The 26,796-nt window shown below is 34.5% G+C and overlaps 2 protein-coding genes, 1 non-coding gene and 1 pseudogene across 6 annotated transcripts; 2 read left to right on the top strand and 2 right to left on the bottom strand.

The window, feature by feature from the left end:
- Positions 1-4,903: 4,903 nt before the first annotated feature.
- On the bottom strand, positions 4,904-8,871 carry LOC18046796. The gene is made up of 8 exons (XM_006443806.2): positions 8,594-8,871; positions 7,961-8,278; positions 7,476-7,675; positions 6,985-7,335; positions 6,683-6,883; positions 6,452-6,522; positions 5,884-6,023; positions 4,904-5,463 (listed from the first exon to the last, which is right to left on the bottom strand). Exons 1-8 carry the CDS (start codon positions 8,631-8,633, stop codon positions 5,108-5,110), a joined length of 1,677 nt encoding a protein of 558 aa, XP_006443869.1. The 5' UTR covers positions 8,634-8,871; the 3' UTR covers positions 4,904-5,107.
- Positions 8,872-9,241: 370 nt separating this feature from the next.
- Positions 9,242-9,329, top strand: LOC112100597. Its single transcript, XR_002906965.1, has one exon. It is a non-coding gene; the product is annotated as a small nucleolar RNA Z102/R77 (small nucleolar RNA).
- Positions 9,330-14,223: 4,894 nt separating this feature from the next.
- Positions 14,224-15,491, top strand: LOC18047867 (annotated as a pseudogene).
- Positions 15,492-15,679: 188 nt separating this feature from the next.
- Positions 15,680-21,475, bottom strand: LOC18047866 (transcription factor bHLH155). Of its 4 annotated transcripts, none has more exons than XM_024188402.1 (12): positions 21,164-21,475; positions 20,860-21,030; positions 20,466-20,550; positions 20,325-20,366; positions 19,777-19,836; positions 18,685-18,804; positions 17,569-18,484; positions 17,276-17,481; positions 17,077-17,178; positions 16,684-16,821; positions 16,345-16,470; positions 15,680-16,085 (listed from the first exon to the last, which is right to left on the bottom strand). In XM_024188402.1, the coding sequence occupies exons 1-12, from the start codon at positions 21,271-21,273 to the stop codon at positions 16,002-16,004; spliced, it is 2,160 nt and encodes a 719-aa protein (XP_024044170.1). In that variant the 5' UTR covers positions 21,274-21,475; the 3' UTR covers positions 15,680-16,001. The 4 variants fall into 4 exon arrangements, with proteins under 4 accessions (XP_024044170.1, XP_006443867.1, XP_006443866.1 ...); XM_006443804.2 differs by having other exon boundaries at positions 17,276-17,466; positions 21,164-21,473; XM_006443803.2 differs by having other exon boundaries at positions 17,276-18,484; positions 21,164-21,474.
- Positions 21,476-26,796: the final 5,321 nt, after the last annotated feature.

Genomic DNA, 26,796 nt, shown 5'->3' with positions numbered 1-26,796 from the left:
TAACTTTTTGGGTTTTTTATCTTCTATATACATAGTATATTTTATTAAGAATCGGTTTGAACTATAAACGATTTGATGGGCTACTGAGCTGCCTAAATTTATATATATAATGAAAACCAAAAAAACATATGGTCAATAATGTTAACTGCGGCAATTGAAAAGTGGGCAAATTGCAATATTTGCTTAAAATTTTGAGTGATGACAAGGCTAATCGATTGGAAAGACACAAATGAATGGACGTACCAACAGGGGGTTCTTTTAACTTCTTGCATGGCGGCCATTATCCCACCATTGGGAAAATGGCTGGCTTTAGGTCATTGCTCATGTGTACTTGTTCGCCACTTAAGCTTGAAAAACAAAAATTAAAAGAGTGTTCTTCCAGACAAGAACGCACGCTTAATTAACTTGTAGAGATTATTAAATTAGCAATGTTAATCACCCTGTAGACAATAATATAGATGGAGGGGTTCAACCAATCTTAAAAGCAGCATTACACTGTATATATAATCTTATTAATTTTGCATATAGACTTTGTTTTCAAATAAATATACTAGAACTTATATGTGCAAGAAGTTTGAAGAAACTATCCTTTTGGTGTTCCAAGGGACTTTTTATTTAATCTAATTAATTAGGTTTTTTTTTTTTCAAAAGCAGACCTAATTTCATCTCTCCACATCATCCTTCTCCTAAAATCTATGCTCAAGTTTAAACAAACGAAAAGGGAAACAAAAAATAAGAAATTAGTTTAAAGGATGTAAAATTTTAAGAGCAATATACAAATTTATTCATCTCATTGCAAATTTTAAAATAGTACATTATCTACTCAAATTCAATATCTGTAAACCAAATTACACCACATAAAAATTACCCTCTCACATACCACCATATATATCCTCATCAAAACTACACATTCTAAAGAAGCCATATCATATCTTAATTAAGAAAAAATGTTGCTAGCTCTTGGCGAGTACTTGGTGAATCCTCAATTATTTGAACATCATTTCTTGCAATTTTCTATTTGTCAAGCTCAATCTAATTTTAACTAGCTTGCTAGTGCTAGTTCTATTATTCATTTTCGCATACTATTTAATATCATTGTGTCAGAAAACGGAATCATATACACTTTTGAAATCTACATTCAATAATTACAGCATTGGTAAGTTAAAATACCCTTGAAAGAGAAGAGAGCTTCCTCTTCAAATCTCCAAGAAAAAGTGTTGATAAATAAAAATAATAAAATCTTGAAGAAAACAAGAAATAAGAGAACAAAAGCAAATGTTATTCCTCGGGATTGCGGTGCACGTGCCCAATAGAAAGACACGCCAGTGACGCCACGCCGCACGAGTGGTACTATTTTAACTACACGTGGGGGCCCATGAGAGCCTATTACCACGTCACCACCAGCTGGTAACTTGTACTTATAATTTCTCTTAAATACAACACGATAAAATAAGAGTCATTGTTTCAAGTTTGGTTGTTTTGGCCTTTTGGGCTGGCATCATTTAGGGCCAAATTTGTCTAATTACATCATTTACAAAGAACTAACAAACTTACAAGACTGCGGTCAAACAATCTTTTCTTGCAAACTTACCATTACACTAATTAATTCATCATATATGATATTATATGGGTTTTCTTTAACTTATCCGGCAAATGAAACTATGACACAATTATAAAGTATTCATTAATAACATCTGTTTTGGATGAATTAATTAGTTTTTTAACATTCAGGTATTTAAACCAAAAGGGCTAGTCTTTTAGGTGGCTTTAGGTATAATTCCCAATAAGTGATACTATAGCCAGATACTAAATGTTTTAATAGTTAGAATTAATGCGATGAAGCAACTTAATTAGTTAGATCAAACAAAAGAAAGGATTAGTGTTACTCCCACTAGCGAGACTCATTTTGCCTTACAAATAAGATGAATCAGTTTACTCGATAAACTAGTATTTTAGATTGAATAAATAAAGATCCTAAGCACTAAGGCCGATCCTGCTTAATTTTCTTCCTAGTTTCATATATACTGTAAAGTAGTAATTATTTTGTGCTTTGAAAGGAACCACGGATCTTCTAATTTCAAGACCTAATGCCTTAAAACGTGTAGAATATTACAAATCAACAATCAGCTAAGTTTATAGTTAATTGACTGTAAGGACAACGATGGATCAGTTATAAAATTATTGATGCAAGCCTGTGTCCCTCTAAGACTAGTCAAGCCGACACCAAGGTTGCATATGGGGCCAATGCACGTGCATGGATGATTTGCCATATATCTAGGGTTTCATTTTCATTCCATTTAAATTGTGTTCTCTGAATCTAGAAGAAAGTCTATCATTCATTCTTTAATTAATTACATAAATCCTCTTGAAGACGATAAAACGTTTATAGTTTCAAAACCTAAAGAATGATAAAAATTATAATATAATAAGCTATGTTGATACAACTCACGAGCTACTTAGTATCTTATAGATGTTCAAAAATCAACTTCAATCCCGACACTCAAATGGGTAAGAAAATGTCGTTGCTTCATGATTGAGAAACATCAATAGAAAGCTTCATTTTCAAGAGTTTATATAAATTGAAACTTGTCCTCTTAATGTAACTTGTATGATATAACCTGTTGAGAGTTTTATATATATTGCATTGTATTTTGAATAGGAGGCAATTTTTCAAAGTCTAAACCATAATATTAGGGACTGATATATCTTTGAGTAGTAACAGTAACGACAATTGGGGTTTGTCATTTCAAGAAGATATAATATGAGAGAGATGGTTTCGTATTAGTTAAAAAATGGGTATGTATTTTTTTTTCCTTTTAACAACTAACTACAATTTAATGATATTTGCAATAAACTAAAAAAAGATATAATGACAATTGGGGTTTGTCATTTCAAGAAGATATAATACGAGAGAGATGGGGTTTGTCATTTCAAGAAGATATAATATGAGAGAGATGGTTTCGTATTAGTTAAAGAATCGGTATGTTTTTTTTTTTCTTTTTAATAACCAACTACAATTTAATGATATTTGCAATAAACTAAAAAAAAAAAAAAAAACCAGAATGCTATTATTAAAATGCAGCTCGTATGGTTGGGTCTACATGTCTACCTTCAAATAATTGGAAGAAAAGATTTGAACCACTATTCACAAAAATAAAAATAGTTCATCACCCTACTAATGTGTGGTTTCAAATTAACGAAAACTAAACTGGTTTAACTTCATAGAAAAGAAATCTAATCACAGGCATAGACAATCTCGGAGGAATCTAATTTAACTTCATTTCAAGAATTTTGACTAAGAGCCTAACTCATAATTATATGAGGTTATGGTCCTACAACTTCTTAATGTGTATTAAGAGTCAAATTATTAGAGGATAAATTCAAACGAACTTTTCTTAAGAAGCCAAAATTAATTCCTCGAGGTCTTGACTCTTGATAAGCAAAAAATAGGAAGCCCCACCACTTGTTTGTAAGCACATACAGGTCCAGACATTTTGTCAATTGTCTGGAATTACTTTAGCCCTTAACTTTAAAAGTACATTACTTTCTCCCGACCAAAATAACAATTTGTATATTACCAAAAAGATTACACATACTTTCTTCATATAAATTCATAATGGGTTGGCAATGCCTTCAAAAGTGCAGTCCATGAGCATAATCGATCGTATATTGTACATGATAACCAATCTAAAATGTTTGTATTAATTAAATCATGGGCACATTCCACTTTTTGATTGAATGCTAAAGCTTTAATAATTTGTTGATTTTGTTTCAATATTTGTTTGTCTGATAAAATGAATCCCCGTATCTTACAGTCACCTGAACAAAGATGGGGTAATAATTGTGCTTCTGCTTTCTGCGCTCAGCCCAGCCCAAGCAAGGGATAGCCATGTCACACATTGCAGCTGTAACAACTAAATTACGATCATTTTTTGAATTTGTACACAATTAGGTTCTCCATTAGGAGAGTTAATTCATATGATGATAACATCGGTCGATAGTCTATTGAGTATAAATCATAAACCTGCGCTCAAAACAAACGATGTGATATCTCAATCCTCTTTCTTCCCACAAATCTACACATATATGTGTGTGTACAGTGGGATTTCAACCAGCAATCTCTGATCATATTAAAATTAAAGATAAGTTAAAAGATAAAAAAAACTCATATTTTAATATACTACAGAACAAAATACATTGGAACATATATATAAAGAGAGAAAGAGAGAGAGAGAGTTTTTAATTAGAGATCCTTAACCATATTAAAATTGGGAATAAATTAAAAGACAAAAAAATACAGATTTCAATATACTATAAGACAAAATATACTGCATTTAGAGTCTATATTTTTTTATACCTTATCCCTGATTAGAATACATATATCCACACATAAGATGGGGGACTCTAGGGGCGCAATCAATCATAAAAAAGAGGGAGGAAATTAATCCCTAAGTTCGCATCCTTTCCCTCACGTTGGGGAAGGGTGCTTTACTACTAGACGACTAACTTAAAGAGTTAAAAACATGCATAATGCATACATTTCCTAATTGAATTGGAAAAAATTAACCACTTGCAAAAAGTGGGAAACGGTTTCACTAGAATAACCTTTATGAGATATATATATTAAATTGCCTAGACAAACATTTTCAATTACCTAAGCTTTCACTATAGGTTTATCTAATGCGCGTCTAGTATGTTTTTCTACTTTTTCTTGGATGCTACAAGCCCCTAGGGCCGGATAGGTGTGGCAATTGAATACCGCCAATTCATCCTTAGCCATACCTTTTCTATGTTAGGTAATGGTGGGGAAGCTCGATCATCATTTACACATATTGGAATGCTTAACAATTTACATCTAAAACAATAAATAAAAAAATCTTTTACTGATATTAAGGCAAGCAAAATCATTAAATCAATGCTTGGCAGGCTACAAAAGATAAGAGGCAGAGGGAAAAGGGGATTATACATCGTAAACTTATTTCAAAGAACAGCAGTACTGCAGTAGTGGAAGTAGTCAACCAACTGGACAGTCACATTCTAGAAGGGCTCAAAATAAGTTGCATAAATGGTACAGATTCAATAGAAAGGTTGAATATTTGGTTTTCCGTTATTGGAAAATGGCTTCATCTTTGGATCCGGGCAAACCTTTGATTACATCTCTTAGAGCATACAAATGGTTGTCACACTTGTGGGCTGAAATTAAGTTGCCTGAGAGTATAATTTTCTGGAAATGCTCACCAGGATGTCTCTTCAGGAGAGTGAAAAATTCTCTACCTCTGCTGTCGCTGCTACGGGTGTTTGTGTCGACATCTCTCTTTAAGTAGTACACCGTCCCTGGTACAAATAGCTCCTCAGGTACAGTACAGTCATCTCCTTCCTGCTTAAGGACAGTTGCATTCTGTGTCTTTGAGTTTGAAGTTGAAGAAAGTTTAGGAGTAGATGATTCCTTTCTGATAAGAGCATCTACAAGCAATAATAATAATTAACACATGTTAGTGCACCTAGAATGAATGCCTTCTCCGCAGCTAAATGATGTCGGCAGAAATATTAAAAGCTCTTTAACATGGCTCCTAAGGCAACAATTTGCTCCTAAAAGCAGAATTACTTAATCTACAAGGCTCTCCAACATGACCACTAGTATATTATTGACGGAACTCCTCAAGTAAACAAGGCAAACCATGGTGAAAAAGAAGGCCAGAAAACAATAAAAAAGCATCACTGAGAAAATCATCTAAGATCATGGTAAAGCTAAATTCAAAATAATATCCAACATTCAAAAACACAGTTGATAATGAAACATTACCATAGCCATGAAGATCACCAAATCAAAGATACAGAACATAAACATTTGGCAATCTCGGGACTTCAGAGACGTGAGCTTACCAGAAGAATCTTTCTTGCTTGTGAAGTTTGCATAATCTGCGAGTTTTCGAGCTACATCTTGCACTGAAGACACCACCTGCTTTGCATTTGTGACCAAATCTATGACATTTTTCCAGTCTTCCTTCTCAACCACACTCATCCTATACAAAATTTAAAGAGATAAGGTTGAATTACCAACAAGCACCTATAGAAATATAAAATTAATGCTGAAAAGAAGAGAAACAATTTTATATGCGAACAAGTGGTAGGCAGTTCCTTCACATGATGAATGGTAAAATTTAAATAGAAACAACCCATCTCCTCTGCACGGGCCATGCATTACCTAGTATCTCCTCTAGGTATGTTCATTTATTTATAACTACATTTATATCTAGATAAATTTTATTTTATTTTTTCCTTCAAACATGCATCCTCAAGTAGCAAACTTTATGCCTTCATGTAAATTCTAACAGTATGATGCCGACTACTTCCATTATCCTGAATGTTTTTCACTTCATTTATATGATTTTCTTTTCAGCATTGACCATACAGAAGGTAGCAGCTCTCAAATAGGCATCCTTTTGCTTACCAATCAGTTTGAAGAATCTCATTCCTCAGCCTCCTTAGAGAAGTTGGGCTTAACCTAGGTATGATATCATCCTGTGCATAATAAGAAGGGGAAGCAATGAGAAAAAGAGAACAAATATGACAAGATTACATTGAGAAATTTTCTGTAATATACATATAAATGCAGGTTTCAAAAGGAGATGCTTCTTTCCAATAAACATGATTTGACAATTAATGAGATGCATATGCCAACCTGCATTACAACAGTAGTCACATAATCTGAGCAACTTTCAGCAAGTTCTCTGGAGACACAAGGTGGAGTTGCGTATGCAACAGCAGTAACAATATCGGGGCTAAATCCCAGCTCTTTGAAAGACTTTTTTCGAAGCATCATTGCTAGCAAAGAAACTATAGCACCACCGAGAGAATGACCAACAAGCCTCAACCTAAATCCCTGTAGATGAATTAGGCCCACTATAACAATGAAAACAAACATTCATGATTTCATTTTTTTTCCATTAACATGCACAACTAGGTAAGTAAACTTTGTGACACCTTATGGCTCTCCAAGCACTGCCTTATGGTTCCCATCTCATGATTGAGAAACCACCGAGCTGCTTCAGCTGTACCAAAGTGGGTCGAATAGCCTTCAAATGTGACTTCTTCACTGCCTGAAGAAACAATGTCAGTAATCAGGTCGTATACAGTATGTGTTCCACGGATTCCAAGAATAACAAGTTTCTTGCGAGGATCAATTCCTACATAATATCCAGGCCTCATCACACTGGAGTTCTTTTCAAATTTTAAAATGTTGCTTTCTCGAAGCATGCTATTCTTTGCAATGCTGAACGTATCACTCCTATAACAGCCTCTCGCTAATTCAACGTGGTAGATGAGATCTTGGACCTAAGACAAAAACCATTACCTAATAAGAACTCAGAGTTGTGAAATTTGAAAATGGACTTGTAGATATTTCAGGGAAGTTTAAAGAATATTTCATATAGAGAGTGCAAATATTTCCTCCACAATAAGTCCTTGACACTTACAATTGATTCCGACGTGATTTTGACACCCTTAACATGCTCAGATAGATTCAATGATGCTTGACGAAGATAAATAAGATACAGGCCAACTGTAAGGTCGCTCAAGCTCCAACCCTCAATTCCAATCTTACTCCGTTGAATGCTTGCAATTATCTCTGAAACAGATCGACTGCCAGGTGGGCGTTTGTTGCTAACTCCATTTCCTGCATATTACAATGATAGAATATTACATCAATCAACAGTAAAACTAGAGAACTACAAGTGACACGGTGCTAGGAATACAAGGATGCCCGAATTAGGATGTTATCATATTCATGACAAAAGATGATATACAAAGTCAGCTACAAAGATGACGGAGTGTGACAAAAAATTCAGTGAATGCATTACTTATGAGGTTGAATATGCTAAAATGCTTATTCCTTAACAGCACCATGTAATCATCCTAGTAAACTAGATGATACAGAAAGCCACAAAAAAGGTAAACAGACCTGTTTGCAGAGCCGACCTACATACTTGCAGAGCTGGTTCAACAGCTTTCGTGAGCCAAGTGAGCTCCAACCTCCATTTAGGATCACTAACATTAACATCATCGTCACTAGAACTGGATTTGTCAAGTCCGGAGTGATCGTGTCTCATCTTCCCCACTTCAGTCCTTAAAGATGAAGCTTGAGGTGCATCCTCCGTTTCTTTCAATGCGTCCGGTTCTACCTTATCTGCCTTTGTCGATTGGGACTGACACCGATCAAGAACACCATACACAAGCCTCCCGTACGTTTCTCGTCCTCTCAACACATTTTTGGCATAATCTGGAACAAACAATAATAAATGAAAACTAAGCATTTCCACAAAAAATATGAAATTGACTTCAACAAAATTCTACGAGCTTATCATTTCAAACATCAGCAGTGCCATAACATCTGAACAGCATCTATACATAATTTAGAGCAAGAATTTTTGAATTCATGATATACAGAAAGCCTTCCACTTAGTTTCGGAAAAGAACTTTGATAGCTCAAATGAAGTCAAACAATAGAATTGCTAAAATGTATGGAATTATTAAAAACAGAAAATAAACTAAAAAGAAAACAAAAGAATAGATTGGAGTAAGTACGAGTGCTTACAGATGTTGTGAAAGAATCGTTTCACAGATCGTCCAGCCATGTCCGGTTAAGGAAAGAGAAAATTTACTGATTAGTTGAACAGAAGGTACAAGTATAATATTATATTTGGCGGCGGTGAGAGTGCGAAAGCGGTGTCCGACATGTGGCAGCTGCCGGATTTATATCCGTACATGCCGTTTTTTTGTGGCGGACGGAAGCCGATGGTTCAATGTCGCTATTATGTTATAAATTTGAGGATATTGCGGTCAACGGAGAAAATACACAATGCTTTCTGCTTCCTTTTTGGGCTTGGGCTGGGCTGGCCTGGGCTATACGGAAGCTCACTCCACCCTTTGGGCATTAGTGATATTTTAAGCAAAATAGGGGAGGTTTGTTATATTAAATTGAAAGACAAAGGGCTTCGCCCTTTTTTTCTGAGAGGAAAAAGGGTTTCTTAACAATTAATAAACTTTCTTCACAAAATTCACTCCTCTCTCTATAAATACCTCCAATTAGGGTTTCCATTCTCCGATCTTAGCTACCGCCACCAGTCCCAAAACCCTAGGAGAGACGTCGCCGTCTGTTCTCTTTTCTTCTTTCGGGGTCGATTTTTTTTATTCAATTTCACTCATCTTATGTTTTGGTTTTGGTAAATTAGTTACTGTAGGAGAATGAGATGATGATTGATATGATTCCCTATTGGTTTGATCGCCGAGATGATGGCATCGACCTTTGTATTAGCTCTATCTGATCATTCTCTTCGAATGCTGTTCCATTACAGTAAATCTTTTATGTTATTAAATTATTACTATATCGTTTTAAATAATGTTTTTTTTTTTTTCAAATTTTCCTTTTAAATCTTTGAAAGAATCACTATGTGGAGAGCTGTAGAAATGGAGAATGGAATTATTGGTTTGATTTGCCGTCCCGTTGTGATGGCTTCTTACAATATAAGCACAGCCCTATCTGATCCTCTCTCTGCTAATTTTTCGATATTGTTGTTTCATGAGGGAGCACATTTCGAAGGCTTTTCAGGTTAAAACCGCGTGCGCGATTTGAAGCCTGTTGAGCTCAAAACATGTGCTAGATTTGTTTGTTGTCTCTCTGTTAAACATCTCGCCTTCTTCCTCGTGCTAGACGATTTATCAGACTCCAACCAAATTTCTTTCCTTCCTCCAAAATTTGAATAATGGGCATAGGCCGAAAATTAACCCAACTTGTTTTTAGCTTTTTTTGGGCCTTTGGATTAGATGCTTTTCAGCCTAGTTTTTGGAATGGGCCCAAATAATGTTGGACCAATTTTTAAATTCAAAATTTAAAAATTCTTGGTTTCAAGAAAAGGCCATGAAATCTTTAATTTATTAATCCAACTTTAACCATAATTAATTTCTTATCCCTCCCTTATCGCACATTTGCATTGCGGGTTTGATAAATGAATACCCATAAGATATGTTTAGGGATAAACGAAATACCCAATTCTAAATCTTAAGTTGCCTACGAGAAGCACTAATAAACGAAACGCGAAAAATTCATCGTATGTGAGAAATCAATCCAAGAATCAAAGTTAAGTTCAAGTCCATCGAAGATTAATGAAGAACATTAGGACACAAAAATTACAGCACTCTCCTTGTGACAAATATTAATCAAGACTCGTGCATGTAATGTGAGAGATAACTCCTCTGATTTTAAATCTTTATTAGTTGCCTATGTATTATGTAAGGCCAAGACCTCTCCTATTTGAAAGGTAATATGAAAAATAAATGCTCAAACATTATTCATCTCACTCTAAATTTTTATTTTTTTATAAATTAAATAAAAAAAATTTAACTGAACTATTGAAAGGTTGACTATTATTTTTTCCACAAATTTTGCATCAACAAGAACAATTTTTATGTGTTGGAGTTCTTTGATAAAATTGCGAATGGATAAGTGGATGTGACGTCCATTTAATCCCCAAAAAAAATTGTGTTATGATATATCTAATTCCGTCAAATCTTGTAAACTAAAAATATCAAATAAATAATAAACAGAAAATATATGAAGAATAAAATTATTCACGTAATATAAGAATTTACATAGAAAACTCTTATATTGGAAAAAAAATCATAGTCAGCAATGAGAGTAAAATCTACCATTTCACTCATATTAGATCATGTCTAAAACTCCAATAATACTCAATCTTTCAATAAATCTACCGTTTCGCTCACATTAGAGATTGTCTACTTGCAGAGAAACTAATTATTATGTTATACAAATAAGTGAACCAAAACTCTATTTATATAATGATTATTTTTTTTATAGGAAAAGTATTTATTTCCTTATACAAGTTGTATTCTCCCTTGAATAAATTAAGATCTAAAAAAAAAATTAGTTATTCTTTAAATAGGAATCATTTAAAGAAAAAAATATTCTATAAAATTCTTATTGAGGAAGAAAACGTATTTCCTAACAATTTGTCTCCTATTTTGGTTTGAAATGTGATGTCAAATGAACTTAGGAATGCTTAATTAGATATCGGTTTGCAGGGTCACTTTATGATACTACTATAAAAAATTACAGAATCAATAGTGGTACAAATATATACCGTTAGATTTAATTAGCAATTCATAAAATTAAAAGTTAGTCAGAATAATATTTTAATTTCGTTTATTTAAAAGTTAAACTTACTAGTTATCAAATCTATTAAATGTGTTTTTTTAAAGATTAACTAATACAAAAGAAACAAGTACAGTTTATTGAAACTTCTATATTTCTTTTTAAAATATATGAATTTTAATATTAACACAACTCAATCTTAGTTTATCCTCTTATTATTATCCCTTCTTTGACAGAAAATTGCTAAGTTAATAGATATTGCAACAATTGATTCAACTCAATCTTATTCTTAGCCAATGAGTAATTTTTTTAAAAAAAAAAAGACAACGGATAAAATTAAGAAATCAAAATTATATTGTTCAAATAGAAATGACAAAAGGATTCTGAATTAACATTTGTTGCTGAAGATTGAATAATCAATATTTCTTGTTTACACATCTAAATTAATTTGTATATTTACGTATTTAATTTTTAATTTTGTTGGTGATTTAGAAAATATTTATCAAATTATAAAAATAAAATTATATCCATGAACTTGAATATTATCTATTAATTATTAAGTAGTTAGTTATTTATTCACTTAATTAAATCAATGGCGAAGATTAAAATATTTAAATCCAAAGGACTATAATGATATTGTTAGGAGAAAGCGAGACAGCATGCAAGCAAGAAGCCGAGAGAGCATGCATGCGAAAATATGCTAGAGAAAAACAAGAAAGCATGCAAGTAAGAAGTATGATATAAGAAAGATATCATAAAACTAAAGTAATTGAGCCAAGAATTGAGCTCCATGACATAAGTAAGATGTCATGGAGCCAAAGTAATTAAATAAAGAGTTAACCTTCATGACATAAATAAGATGTCATAGAGATAAATTAATTGAGCAAGAAAATGAGTTTCATGACATAAGCAAAATGTCATGGAGCAAGCATGCATGCAATCTGGAAGTACATGGGCATTTATGAGTTAGAAGCACATGGGCATTATGCAAGCATGAAACCAAAGAAAATGTCGTTACAAAAGAAGAATCTAGGATGCTTAATCTAAATTCAAAAGAAAAATATAGAAGCTCCGGAAACCCAATTTAATAAGGAGATAAACATAGACTTCAGATAAAATTATAATTAAGCAATGAAAATCGAGTAAAATAAGAAGATATCAATTAATTAGATACTTATAATTATATTATAAATAGAGAGCTCTTGATGTATATTGGACACAAATAAAGATACAAGCAAATAACTAAGACAAAAAGAAAAAAAAAAATCGTTATAATTCTTATTAAATAATAAAATTGCTCTCTTTATTTTTATTGGCGTAGGCCAAATGTTAAACCATATAAATTTTTTATGTTTTGTTCTTTCTATCATTCTGTTTATTTAATTTTCTAGTTGACCTAAAAACTAACGTCAACAGTTCCTATTATTAATACTGTAAAAATTCATAAGCATGATAGAAACATCCAATGCGTCTTTGAGCAGAATTTGTTTGTATTTTGGAGTAATAAAAATCCACCAATATTAAATCAGTTTTCACAAACGCATGCGACGGCTACGCCAAGATTACACAGGTCCGTCACATAGCAGCAAGAACGGTCAAAGAACAGAGCAAGTCTTTATCGACAAAAACAGACAGCGACGATGTCGTATTACCGTTCGACAGGCCGAGCTGGATCTACACCTTTTTGACTGTGGGCTAGGCCCAATAACGAAAATGGTTGGATGTATATTAATCATGGGTTTGGAATTATTTTGATTTGACTGTGATGGAGGCATTTCATTGAGGTTTCTGTAATGATAGCAGAACAGAGTAGCGCACACTAGAGCGAGTAATACTACATCCAAACTACTAATAATTTTTATGGAACTTGTTGCGCTCTGAACGAACTCATAATGAAATGCCTCATTATATAGCATCACTCAATTATATACCATTATATATAGGATTAGTGCATTTTGCAGATGTAGTTGCATGCAATTTGATAGAGATGCATTGGTGTTAGCATCACTTAAAGATAATTGTAGGTGTATAAGTGACACGAACAACGTTGCTGTGTAATGTTTTGTTATTGTAAATGCATTGTGTACAATAATTGCGGGCAAGGCAATCCATGGTAATGTGCAGATATAATGGCGGCGTTGGCACCATCTAAAATTTCTCATTTACACTACCTGATGGTGACAACAACAACATTATTAGCGGTAGATAGTGAGAAAAATGGGTGACAAGATATTTCAGATTATATAAAAGAAGATGGAAGCAGATGAAAGATTCACACAATCCACTAGGATTCCGACAAATTTACCTATGATATGCCATCCCGATTTGGTCCAGAAAAAAAAAAGGAGCAGATTTTTTAAAGACAAGATAATGCACACTCGATATATACGTAGAAGTGGTCAAGGGAGATATTTAACATTTTTGTCTGTTTCAGGTTTTGATTTGATCTTTTTATTGTTTAAATTACGTACATGGAGATGACCTGCTGTGCATGGTGTAGGACCAAGTGAAACAGAGAAGATATATTTTACTGTTTTGTCAGTTCAATTATTGTGTCTGATTTTAGGTTTTAAGAAATTTGGCGCCGGATAATTAAGATGCCCTCCTATTTTCCTTTTCTGTGCAAGTTGAGAGACCTGTCAGCCAACCTTGCCAAACGTATACTTAAAAAAGAACTTCTTTTTGGGCTAAGTAGTGATACCTGAGCATTTTAAGAGGGCCAACGGATTGAAGAGCTGACACTTAGCCATTTTCCTTTTTAAATTCTGCTGTAACATCTCAAGATTGTCAAGGTCAGAGAAAGTCCAGAAGCGCGCATCTTACTGCTTTGGCCTTTTTATATTCTATAATAATCAAATGCATCTCGTTTTCCATTTCTTTTCATTCAACATAAGCATCTTTGTACCCTTTCTGGTGCTTGAGGGGCTACCGGCCATATTCATTGAGCATAAGCATCTTTGCTCTCTTCTTATTTATGCTTCAATGCCCATGACCAACAGCTCAATCGCACTGTCATCTGTCATTTATCATCAACTATAATTTCCTAAGATGGTAAGATGGAAGTCGTTTGTAATGATGGCTTAAAATATGACAAAGCTAAGGAAGTGAAGGAGTTCGATGACACTAAAGCTGGGGTTAAGGGACTAGTGGACTCTGGCGTGACCAAGATTCCTAGATTTTTCATCCATCCCTAGGAAAACCTGCCAAAATCATCAGACATTGATGATATTTGCCTCCAAGTTCCGCTGATAGACCTGGAAGGCTTTGAAGATTGTCGACGAATGGAGAATGTCAATAAAATTCGTGAAGCATCAGAGACATGGGGCTTCTTTCAACTGATTAACCATGGAGTTCCAGTTAGTGTTATGGATGAAATGTTAGAAGGGGTGAGAAGATTCCATGAGCAACCCAAGGAGGTGAAGATGGAAATGTACTCCCGCGATTGTCAGAAACTAGTGAGATTCTTCAGCAATGGAGATCTTCTTGTGACAAAAGGAGCAGCAGATTGGCGGGATGCAATAGCATTTGATTTCCGGGACGGTCAACTGGACCCTGAAACTTTTCCTAAAATATGCAGGTGAGGTAACTCAGTCTACGCTGAAAAACTTCACTTCACGTGCAAATTCTTCAGGGACTTGCGAAGCTAATTTCTTATTTTTATTGATGTTCTGCAGAAAAGCAGTAAGTGAATACATGAAATATATAATCAAACTGAAAACCATTTTATCTGCACTATTATCCGAGGCTTTAGGGCTCTCCAGTGATTACCTTGCAAGCATGGAATGCATGGAAACTGAATCATTGGTGTGCCAGTTTTACCCGCCTTGTCCTGAGCCATAGCTGACGTTTGGCGCCTCCAAGCATTCCGACCCTTCTTTTCTCACTGTACTCCTCCAAGATCATATCGGTGGCCTCCAAGTTCTTCATCGAAATTACTGGGCGGATGTGCCCTTTGTGCAGGGAGCTTTAGTTATAAACATTGGTGATTTCATTCAGGCAAGTTATCTAATTTGGAAAATACACTCAGTTGGATACATTTACTGAAATTTTTTTGACCTTTTTCTTTTCTCCATTTATGTAGCTCATCACCAATCACAGATTCAGAAGCGTGGAACATAGGGTGTTGGTTGGACGAGTTGGACCCAGAGTATCAGTTGCCTGCTTTTAATATCCAAGTACGATGAATAAAGTTAAACCATATGAGCCAATAAAGGAGTTTCTGTTTGACGACCCACCAATATACAGGGCAACTAGTGTTGCTGAGTACATGGCCTATTTCAGATCCAAAGGACTGGATGGTAACCCAACTCTTGCTCATTTTTAAGTTATGATGGGTCTGTGCAGTAATAATAATAATAATCTATCGCACAATTTCTAGCTGAGCCATGCTTGAAAATGAGAAGAGTCTTTGACTGTTTATCCTGCAGGAGTAGCTCGCGTTTCCATGTTATTGCGCAATAACCATAAAAATCTAGAACAAATATGAAAACACAAAAGATATAAACAACGATCTGTAGATATTGAATTCCTAAAAAGCCACTCTATTATTACAATTATCAAGCTTTCAAACAAATGATCGACCAAATGTGAACAGAAAAGTGTTGTAAGATGAGGACATGGCGTCTCCACACTCGGTAACCGAAGCACAAAAAAAACAAAAAAAGGAAAAAAAAGATCTTTATACTAACATTGTTTCATTTTCTTCACTGTCCCTCTCTCTTGTTTCAGTTGCAAACAAAATCCACAACCAAGTCCCAATCAAATCATAAATATTTTAATATATATTACAGAGAAGCCAACATGGCTGTCTCCAAGAGTTGATCAGCCACATCTGTCAGCTGCTTGTAGTCTTGGACTGTAGTAATTGCACGAGTGACCACAGGACATCCATTCTATGCATAATTCTGTTGTCCTGTCCCTGCATTGATTAAAAGTTAAAAAGAAAAAGAATAAAATTAAACAGCAGTCTAATTCAGGGAAAAGATACAAGTATTCAAGATATTGTCTATTTAGAAAGGTCAGGTATGCATAACTGTTTGAAAGCACAAAGCTATTACATAAGCAAAATACACTTTTGTGAATATAGTATTAAATTGGAAATGTCACCCGTGGATTTTGTTCCTTATCCATCCAGAAAACATATAACGTATAATTCATCCAAAAGATTTGGATACTACCTCAACCACAAAACATATCCATGTCTTGTCTCCATGCGCTTCCGTAACCCCTTTTAAGATTGTCAGACCCAAGCTCCTAATTGCTTCTGCTATCTCAAGAAAGTGACTGCATTCCTCACACAACATCTGCACAGATCAACCATCATATCCCTATTACCAAGAATATATTAAAAGACATAGGCAACCAATGATGATCTTAGTCTATGGATGTGTGAGATCTTTCCCATCTCTTTCGACATTGTTTCCCTCTCTCATCTACGTAATTCTTTGAATTCTAGCAAGATAAGTCTAATACTAAAACTGCTTCCTGCAGAAACTACATAAATGATCTATACTTACCTCTACGAGCATCTGCCCATTCTTGTTTAGATTCTCTACAACGATTGAACAAACTTTGAGATGGCTTCCCATCTCCACCGCCCAACTTGAACCCTGTTCATAATTGGACCCATGAATACCATTACCTTTCTGATGCATCTGCAAATTCAGCAGAATGATGTAAATAGGTCGAACAATTATGGAATGCCCGTTAAAAAAAGAAACAGAAAAAAAAAAACAATTTGTATACTCTTCACAATAGGCAGTAGAAACTAATCGACTGTCAGGAAAGACCTGAAAAGACTACAAGGGCAGCCTTGGTTTCTTGTTTCTAAGCTGTTTTCAATTAAGAAAAAACAATTTTCAATTTCTTTTTCAGAAAGCAGTTTTCTTGGTAGAAGCTGAGACTTTTACCTTTGATTCGGCACATTTGCTAAGCTTGTCAGCATGCTTAGTGATGCTCTGCAGGAAAAGCATATGCTTGATTGTACGCTCCAGCAAGGAATCAATACTACACTGTTGAAATTTCTTGAAATCTCAGCACATAACACGATGCAATTTCAATGAACAGAAATCACACCTTTCACAGTTAAAAAATACAACTGGAAGTTACCTTTGATCCATTAGGCACAAGCTCTCTCAGTTCCTTGATACGATCTTGAATCAATTGTCTGTCCCTTGGCCTTGGCCTACCATTTTCACCGGTTCTAGCCCTCTTTTTGTTGTTCTTAGCCGGCTCTGAAGACATGTCCAACTGTTCACTACATGTGCTTGGACAAGTTGATGAAAACCCTTTTGAAGACACTGCACCACACACTTCTGATGAGTTCAAGAAGTGCTTTGCATCTTCTTCTACAAGAGATGATTGGCTGATAGAATAAGATACTGAATTGTTAGTATTCTTACTTTGGCTAGAAGACTCTGGCTTTTTTTCAGTTGTCAGCAATGACTGCATTGATCTACAGACGGTTCTCTCACTCTTAACGTCACTGCCACTATTGCAAACACTAGCTACTACTGCATCTAGAAGATTCTCTGAGCCAGAGTCAAACATCAAGTGGCTACTGCTCGTCAACTCAGGCATCCCAACAGTTTCTCCATCTACTGTATTTTCTGGTTCCCTATCATTATAAATATCTTTTCTCAGAAAAGCAGGTCCTAACGCTTCATGCAGCTCAGAAACAGCCGAGAACTTTAAAGACATGCCAGATGGGTCCAAGTGATTCAACTCAGTTTGATTCTGCAACTTCTCCAGATCTTTTTCGAATTTTATGTCTGAAATTTCAGGTATGTGCAACATCCCATTTTGACAAGAATCTGTGCATTCCAATTTGACTTGTTCACCAAGAACAGCCTCAAGTGGGTTTGAAGCTAAGTATGTACGATCAGCTACAAACTTTTCAGCTTGAAGTGCAACACTACATAAATTGATGCTATCTATAACAGAATTAATTGAAAATGGAGTACCATTTTGTTCTGATATCACACCCAAATCCTTCCAGCCACTAGATTCCACTCTGCTCATCCCATCACTGATAAAATGTATTCCCATTTGATTCTGATAATCCAAATTGATAACATTTGATTTTGGATGAAGTATTTTGGCACTCCCAACACCACCTGCTGAGGATAATAGAATCCCTTCATTCCTATTAACCACTCCATCCCCAATTTTAGGCTGCATTCCAGAAAATGCATAAGAACCATCATTATGTTTCTCAACATATGGAAACATGGGAAACTGAACATCTGGTCCTCCTCTGTTCACCACTTCATCTAGATTGTGCCAGCGATTGGGAATACTCTTTGTAGGTAAATCTGGCTGAAAAAATGGGGGGGAAAAGAAAAGAAAGAAAGAAACAAAGTATTATTGGTCATAATTCATATTCTTATGCTAAAATGAGAGAAATTATTACACCGCTCCGCATATATACATGCTACACAAATGTACGGACAGATACTTTCAAAATATACACATGAAGAAATACATGCACAAGCATAGACTAAGAGGAAGAAATATACCAGGGATAATGTATTCTTCACACTAGATTGTATTGTACTAGAAACATGCCCTACTGAAATATCGTTAAGGGCCGCAAAAACATCTCTGATATGAGTCACCACCTTCATATCCTCAGTGACCTGCTCAACTCAACAAACAAATAAATAAGCAAATAAATACATCTAACAGAAATAAGCAAAAATTTATTGTCATAAATATAGTTAGATTATGAATAGCCAGTAAACTTGGAGCATACACGACATTGAAACAATGAATATTAAAACCAAAAAAAACCTCCATTAGAGCACTGTAAATCTCCCGGCAAATACTCAGTACCAAGAGATAAAGTAAAGCCTAGTGAAAACTGTGCCCTTCTTATTTACCTTGCTTGACCAGCAGAAGATATACTAATGAACCAGCATAATTGTAAAAAAGCAAGTTGTTTACAAAGAGAGATATAGAGAAAAAGGCCTGCAATATAGTACGTAAAATGTGACTCATTAATTTGCCATGTGCAACTGAACAGGACTACAGCTTTTTTATTGTTAATTTAGTCAACTAGAGGCAGATTAAGTTATCAATTTCCTCACTAAAACTCCCACTCAGCATTGGGCCAATATTCTCGTTCTATCAGGTACGTATACTGCCTCCACTAGGAGATTATCAGTCCATTCTGGAAAATTCTTTTGCAACGAGTGCTGCTTTCCAACAAATTTGGAACTTAATAACACACAATTAGAAACTCCCAAATTTTTGTTCCTTCAAATAATGTTAAGTGAAAGTGTGTGGAATGTTCTTTTAAACCATTACTTTTAGTGAATCAATGATAAAATCAGTTTACACTATACATTGTAGAAATGATAATTGCAAGCAAAACGAATAAAAGAGATTATTAATCATTACAGAAGCATATGTCAATATCACATAGAGTCAATTAGATATAAATCAATGCTCAGAATAGCTAAAGGTGAACAAAGAAAATCTTTAAATTACATGTAATACTAGAAGAAAATATGAAAATGCACAGATATAAAGGTAAAGGTAAAGCTAAATATAAATAATATGTATAACTCACAAAAATGCACTAAGAAGGTAGTTAGAACTCGTCTTACTTCATCCAACGATCCAAGCTGTACAACTCCATGTGGAACAACAGCTACAACAGCGATGGTCTACACAGCAGAACACAAATATTTTTTTTATTAGAAAGATTTCTTAACAAGCCGATTACTACAATCAAGAATTTAGGGCACAAATCACTAACAGCTCTAGTAAGCGTAAAACAAAAGTTGAGCTAATTTGGCAATATTGACATGCAAGAAGAAACAAATTCTATCATTAAAAATAAGTTACTAGTATTGGCTGAAGAAACTAAAATGCGAAAGTTAGCCAAAAAGATTGTTGAGCAAACATTACAGATCTCATGATTCAGAGATGTAAAAAAATATATAACAAAATAGTCAAATCGATTACACCAGGATGGGTACTAAATGGTACTAACAAGGTAAAAACGGAGCAGTTATAGGAATATGGTCAATGCCAAGTGCATTTTATCATAGAATAAGTAGAGATGTTCTCATCATCACAGATGCACATAAAATTTTATTTTACAGGGGAAAAATCACCATTTAACAATAAAACAAAGGAAATGCAATCATACCCTGATCCCAGCTGAAAACTGACTTTGCCACCCATCACTGAACTGAAAATCATCAAAGAGAAAATTACACATAAGAATGAATGTGAAAACAAAATAAATACCAAAGTAACCATTAATGCAATCGCACTATAAGTAGCACACCTCAAATGATGAGCAAGAATTAGTAACTAGCTGATCTGAAAAGATCCACTGATGCTTTCCAGTAACTGCCACCTGTCCAACGATCCTGAAAAAGAAAGATTAAATTCAATCTGAATTTCGCTGTCTTTGGGACACACCTAATCATAAATAAGTATTTGATTTGTCACAACAATTGAACTTTTAGTAGCATAGGATTCGACCACAGAATTGGAAGCAGATGGAATTAGAGATCATCATTTTCATAAGATTCCAAGGCTGACATCCCAATTCCACTAGATTCCAATTCCAAAGTTCCAATTCCATACTAAGAAACAGAGCATTAGCAAAATTTCACATTTAGAAGACAAACTTTTGTACTCCTACTAAAACTTGAATAGCATAGATGGAATCATACCCTTCCCCGAGAGAATACACATGATAGGACATTTTTGCCACGGCCAGCCCAAGGGGATCATGTGAATAACGCCCACCATGAAAGTTTTCAAGGGATTCACTTGAGCACTTATTCTCTAAAGAATCTTGTTGCCCGCAGTTGTCATAATAACCATCTTCCCAAGTCAACACCCTGCAAAAAGTTGAAACATTTGAGAACAAAATAAACATTGCCTGAGTTGAATAGCAGTTTGATGCCACATTTTATTGCTCTAGTAGCTAAATAAATACACAAAAAGTCATACTGAAAACGGAAATGAAATTACATGCGAGTTCGATGCTTGAGCTTCCAAAAAACGGCATACTTCCACGCCGTATTGAAACAGAGGCTTTTCAATATCCCGTGCAAGTCAAAGGTGGTACTACTGGTACCCATCTCCTCCCTCAGTCAAAGCAACCAAATATTTTGTGAAAACAAAACACACAAACAAGGAGCAGCAGTCACTTTTTATTTTTTAAATCTCTCAAAACGACAACTAGTAAAGAAAATCACAAAACGTCCCGTGCCCGTCCCTGCCCCCGCCCCCCTAGCTTCCCCTGTAAGAGCCTCTTCCAGCTTGCTTTCTCCTTAACCCCGCCCGCGGCTTTATCGGTGGCCCCATCGTTCCCCGTAACAGCCACCCCCGACCCATCCCTAACCAATCAGAATCAACGACCTGTTAATTTCAAACCCTAACACACAACCTTTTATATTCTCTTTTTTCAGTAACTTGCAAGACCGGAAGAAAGCTTCAAACTTGCAAAGCCGGTGACGGAACTCCTGTTATTATTATTCACGCATTTAGCCATGAAAGTTGTACGAGCTTTTTTTTTAATCGAAAACAAAAACCCCCACCCAAAAAGATAGCTCTTTGAAAAAACAGAGCAAGTGAGAACACTAGCTTATATCGGACGACATTGACAAAATAAAATTCTCAGGATCAATTGCGAAAAACATAAATCCAATTATACTAAATGTGAATTTTTTTTCACCAAGTCGAAGAACAAATTCAAAGCTTTGAGCTAAAAAAGTTCCTTTTTTTTTTTTTTTTAGAGAGAAAGAAAGTACAGAGAAGCTTTGATGGTGCTTTTTTTAATTTTTAATTATTCGGGAGCTTGAGGGTTGAGAAACAGAGACAGACTGAAGAGAATGTTTAATTGCCAAAAAACCAACGTTTTGCTTTCGTTTGAGACCAGAGACCACTTGGCCTTTTTATATAGCGGCAGCTATTTTTCGGACCCATTCATTTTAGCTTTATTGACAAAAGATTACAGAGCGTCGTTTTCTATCATGCGCGCGAAGTGCCATTACGCCCCCAAACCCCCCCGCCTCCACCCTTATCCTGCGCATAATGCGCATGTTAAAACCACCCCTCTCTCATTCAAGTATGAAACTTTGTTTTAACCTCAAAGGGCAAATTTTGTAGAGTTAGTGAGTGAGTTGCTTTACTTGCATTACATATATAATTGTAAAAATTTTAAAAAGAAAAAATGGAAAATGGGGTTATGAGTACACTTTCAAGTAGTGACAATTTATGGCCAACAAAATGATTCACAATTGAGGAATATTGCTTCTTATCTTCCCATTCTTCATTCATTTGAACTTACCACCTTCTCAAAGCACTTTTTTCAACAATCATTTTATTGCCAAAAAGTTGTGACACCTTCACCTTCCTTTCATACCGTATATTACCACAATTCTTCATTCTGTATACGCGTGTGTGTGTGTGTGTTAATCCAAAAAAAAGAAATAAAAAGGAAATTCAGTTGACACTTGGACCATCGATGGGCAATCAGAGCGATAATTGGACAAGTATGGCTCAAGATCATGCACAGATTGGCCTGGACGGTTCAATTTGTTATCTTTTAGGTGTTTATGATGATGATGAGAATTGAGATGCATTTTCATGACATATTTATTGAGTTTTTTTGTTCTTGCAGGGCACCAGCTGAACATCATTTTTTGAAGCCCATGATTTGTTTTTACAGCACGATATCTTATGTGATTATTATTGTCATTGATTTCTAATCATTTTTTTTTTCTTTTTCCTTTTTTTTTTTTTCTTTTTGGTATATTGCCATGTAAGATGGAGATAAGTTAACGAGGGTCCTGTTGGGGCTAACAAATATTTACCCCTTATGAAGAACAAGAAAACAAAATAAGGTGGCAACGAAAGGATAAAGATAAATGAAATGATTAAATTGATCGACAATCATCAACATTCAAGAACAATCACCTACTAGTATTGATTTTTCATATTTTTCCCCCCCTCCGAAAAAGAAAAAATAATAATTTGAATTTGTCGGATGCAAGTCAAGAGAATTCACCTACTTTTCTGGCACTATTAGTAGGCACAATCATCGTTTATTCATTTGTATATTCATTAATCTTTTTTTTTTTTGTGTGTTGAGCATGGAAATAAGAAATTTACCATAATAATTGTTTATGAACAACATGGTTCAAAATTGACAGCAATGGAACCCAGAAGGGCCTACCTGCTGTTCCAAAACCAAAAGTGCTTGTTGGTCAAAGCACTTCCAACTTTCATATACCATGCAATTGATTTACCATTATCTTATGACCATATCTTTTGTTAATTTAATGTTAAATAAAAGGTACTTGTATGCCTTCAACGGTTGTAAATTCCTCATGTAATTCATCTCAGCTATGAATTAGGCTTTTTGATGCTTACAGAATAAAGTCAACTTACTGTTTCATGAACATGAATAAGCAGACTTAGTGATGCAAATGATAAGTCATTCTCTTATGTATAAAAAAATAGCGAAAGAAATGAGTAGGCTCATGAGTACAAAGAGGCAAAGTACAATCATATCTTCTCTTTCTTATTAATTTTTTTCCCTTTTCATTTTTCATTATCTCGTAAATTACAGAATTTTCAAGCTTTCACTGATTAATTCCATTAACTGGCCATTTCATATATGAGGTAAGTATTATGTAACGCATGAAAAATACTGCAAAAAATTGAAGTGACCGTCTATGCTTTTTTTTTTGGTTTTAGATCATCATTTGTATTATTTCTTTTTATATTGCTGCTTTATTTTTCTCTGTGCGGGTTGGGAACCAAAATCATCCTAAAAAGATCTTGTAGCTCAGCTTTTTACTAACATGTAATCTAAGAGGGTGGCTCCTTAGTCTCCATTGCAATGAGTATTGGTTTGATCTTCCCCAAAGTCAATATAGACGGGCGTGAGAAAAATGGAAGCTCTATTTGAAATCCAATATTATGTATTTGATGTATATGTGACACTAGTGGCCATTATACATCACAATTAATTATGTCTTAGTCTTTAGACTCTTAGTTTTGGGAATCAAAGTATGGCATCTTTTAGGCTTTTTAATTGCCCTTTGGAAAGTAAGCAAAAGGGGATGTTTTAGTTTGTAAGTTGTATGCTATTTTTCTCTTTAATTACTTTAACAGTTGAGTAACTAATGGGGGGTGGTGGCCCAACAAATCTAACAATACAGAATCTAATGATGATTACCATTGTTACATTTTTGCATTACAATCTCTTTACAGTATTATTATATTGTATAACTTAAGTGAGCTTCATGATTAGTTTGATTGAATAGAAAATATTCATGCAGTTTCATATTTCAAGCACTGCTTGTTTTAAAATTTCAGCAGTAAAAAAATTTCAGAAAAAGGTCACTGTAAGAGGCCCAAAATGTAACTATCAATCAAAAGGTTGATCAGTTAAAAACTTCAACGGAGTTACGTGCTTGACCACATCAGTGTTGTGATGTGAGCTGAAATAAAACTATTGTCATTGAGGTTACATCAAAGATGATGAGGTGAAATGGTGATGTGCTTCAAGGAATAACATTGCTGCTGAAAAGTGATTCCTAATCCTACTCACCATCCAACCAAGGAAGATACAAAGTGCTTTCTAACCACAATTCATTCTGGTAAGATTAGGTGCTTAATCCAGATAATACTGTAACACTTGGAAGATAAGGTTTTAATTTCTTAGTGGCATTTGTCATTCAACAGACCACTTATAGTTAGCAGACGTGAACAAAGAACATTACAACTTCTTCTATGTATATATATAATCCTTCTTGACCTTTTCAAACTCCATTGATCAACAAAGGAAACGTATATATTGATGATTACTGGGAAAATATCGCCAGACTACACAAGTTTTTGATGCCCTCAAGTAACCTCTACAGTTTGCAGCACCTAGTTTTGAGGGACTGGCGATCAATCTGGATTCCCCCCCGCCGCCCAAAAATAAAAGTTGGAAAATCTGAAGTCCAAATTTTTCAGTTATATAAAGAGATAGGTGGGTTGTTCATGGCACCTTTGCACAGAAAGGGGAAATAAAAATTTATGCCCTAAAGAAGGCCTAGCCGCCTAGGTGCTGTAAGCTAATTTATGTGCACTTGTCACAGAATATGTGAGTTCACACTTCATATTTCACATCGAGTTCGTTAGTGGTATACGGCATCAGTGTTCACACTTCACAGCTCAAGTATTACTGGTCTTCAGATAACCATTCAATGTGATAATCATAAACCATTACCCTTGCTATCCAAGTTTCTACCTTCTGAATTATTGAGAGGTTGATTTTCTTCTAAATATTTTAAAATAGATTCGGTTCATTTTTAGTCAAATCATTGAGAATGAGAGAGAAAGAGAAGAAAAAGACTTACATGTTTCCAATCAAATGTAGCAAATATATCACTGATTAACTTTAGTCAAATAATCCCCGATCCTTTTTCATCTTGAGATCTAAACAACCCTCTAAGTTTATGTTTGGATGTTGGATAAAAGGTGGGATTAGATTAATTTGAAAGATAAAAAAATTAATCCAATCCAAAGTCATGTTTAACTGTCAGGATTGATAAATTAATTCAAATTTTAGTCCAACATTCATAGGACTATTAATCCCCATTATCACATGGAATTTTTTTTTTTTGGTCTAAAGACTCTAAACCACAAGGTGGTCCTGAGTGGGCTCCAACTGTGGGAGGCACCTTTAAGCTGGTACCACAACCCAGACTAATTTCCGTTCAGCATCAGATCGGCCTGTAAGGGGTAAAGTGTTGGCCAAAGTGGTGACTCTATACAAATTTAGATAGAAGTATATATCTTATAGTTTAAATTTGTTACTAATATCGAAAGTTTTTTTAATAATTTATTTTTAACTTTTTAAAATTTAATATTGAATCAATATTTTAATTCGATAACTGTTCAATTATTTAATTACAATAATATTGAAATTTGAATATTAAATTTAACAAATAGAAATATGATTTAAAAAATAATATAATATTAAAATAATTATTTTAGCTTCGTTAAATTAAATTTGACATCGTCATGTTCAACACTATACCAAACCAAAGATAGCACTATATAATCTAATATAATATGATCTAATCCTAAGAGTTAATCTAGTTCAATCCGATCTTCGAAACGTATCCTAATGGAAAAACACCGTTCCATTAGAATATGAAACTTTAGTTTAGTTAAATAATCTCCAATCCCTACATCTTGAGATGCAAACAACCTGTAATGGAAAAACACCATTCCATTAGAATATGAAACAGCGAAAAATAAACCGGACTAAGAATGAAACATAGAGCAATAATTGATTGCTTGAACTGATCTTGGCTCAAATCTTTTCATTCTTTCCCAATGTATCCCAAGTAAAGTCTTGACTCTTCTCCAATTAGACCCAAAAGCCACAAACTCAGCTTCCTCATCTCAACTGCATAGTTTACTAACACCTCTCTACAGTAGAAGAGAAAATAGTTGGGATTCTTTAATTATATGTATAGTGTACGCTTAAGATTTAACTATTTATAAATGAGTGCAAACTAGCTTAACTATAGTCAAATTTATTAAGGTTTTATAAGATGTTTAAGATTCCAATTCCCCGCATAAGTAGAGTGGGG

The sequence above is a fragment of the Citrus clementina genome, unplaced genomic scaffold (genome assembly GCF_000493195.1).
Source record: "Citrus clementina cultivar Clemenules unplaced genomic scaffold, Citrus_clementina_v1.0 scaffold_3, whole genome shotgun sequence".
In the NCBI taxonomy this organism is placed as follows: Eukaryota; Viridiplantae; Streptophyta; class Magnoliopsida; order Sapindales; family Rutaceae; genus Citrus; species Citrus x clementina.
This window is presented reverse-complemented; position numbering and strand designations above follow the sequence as displayed.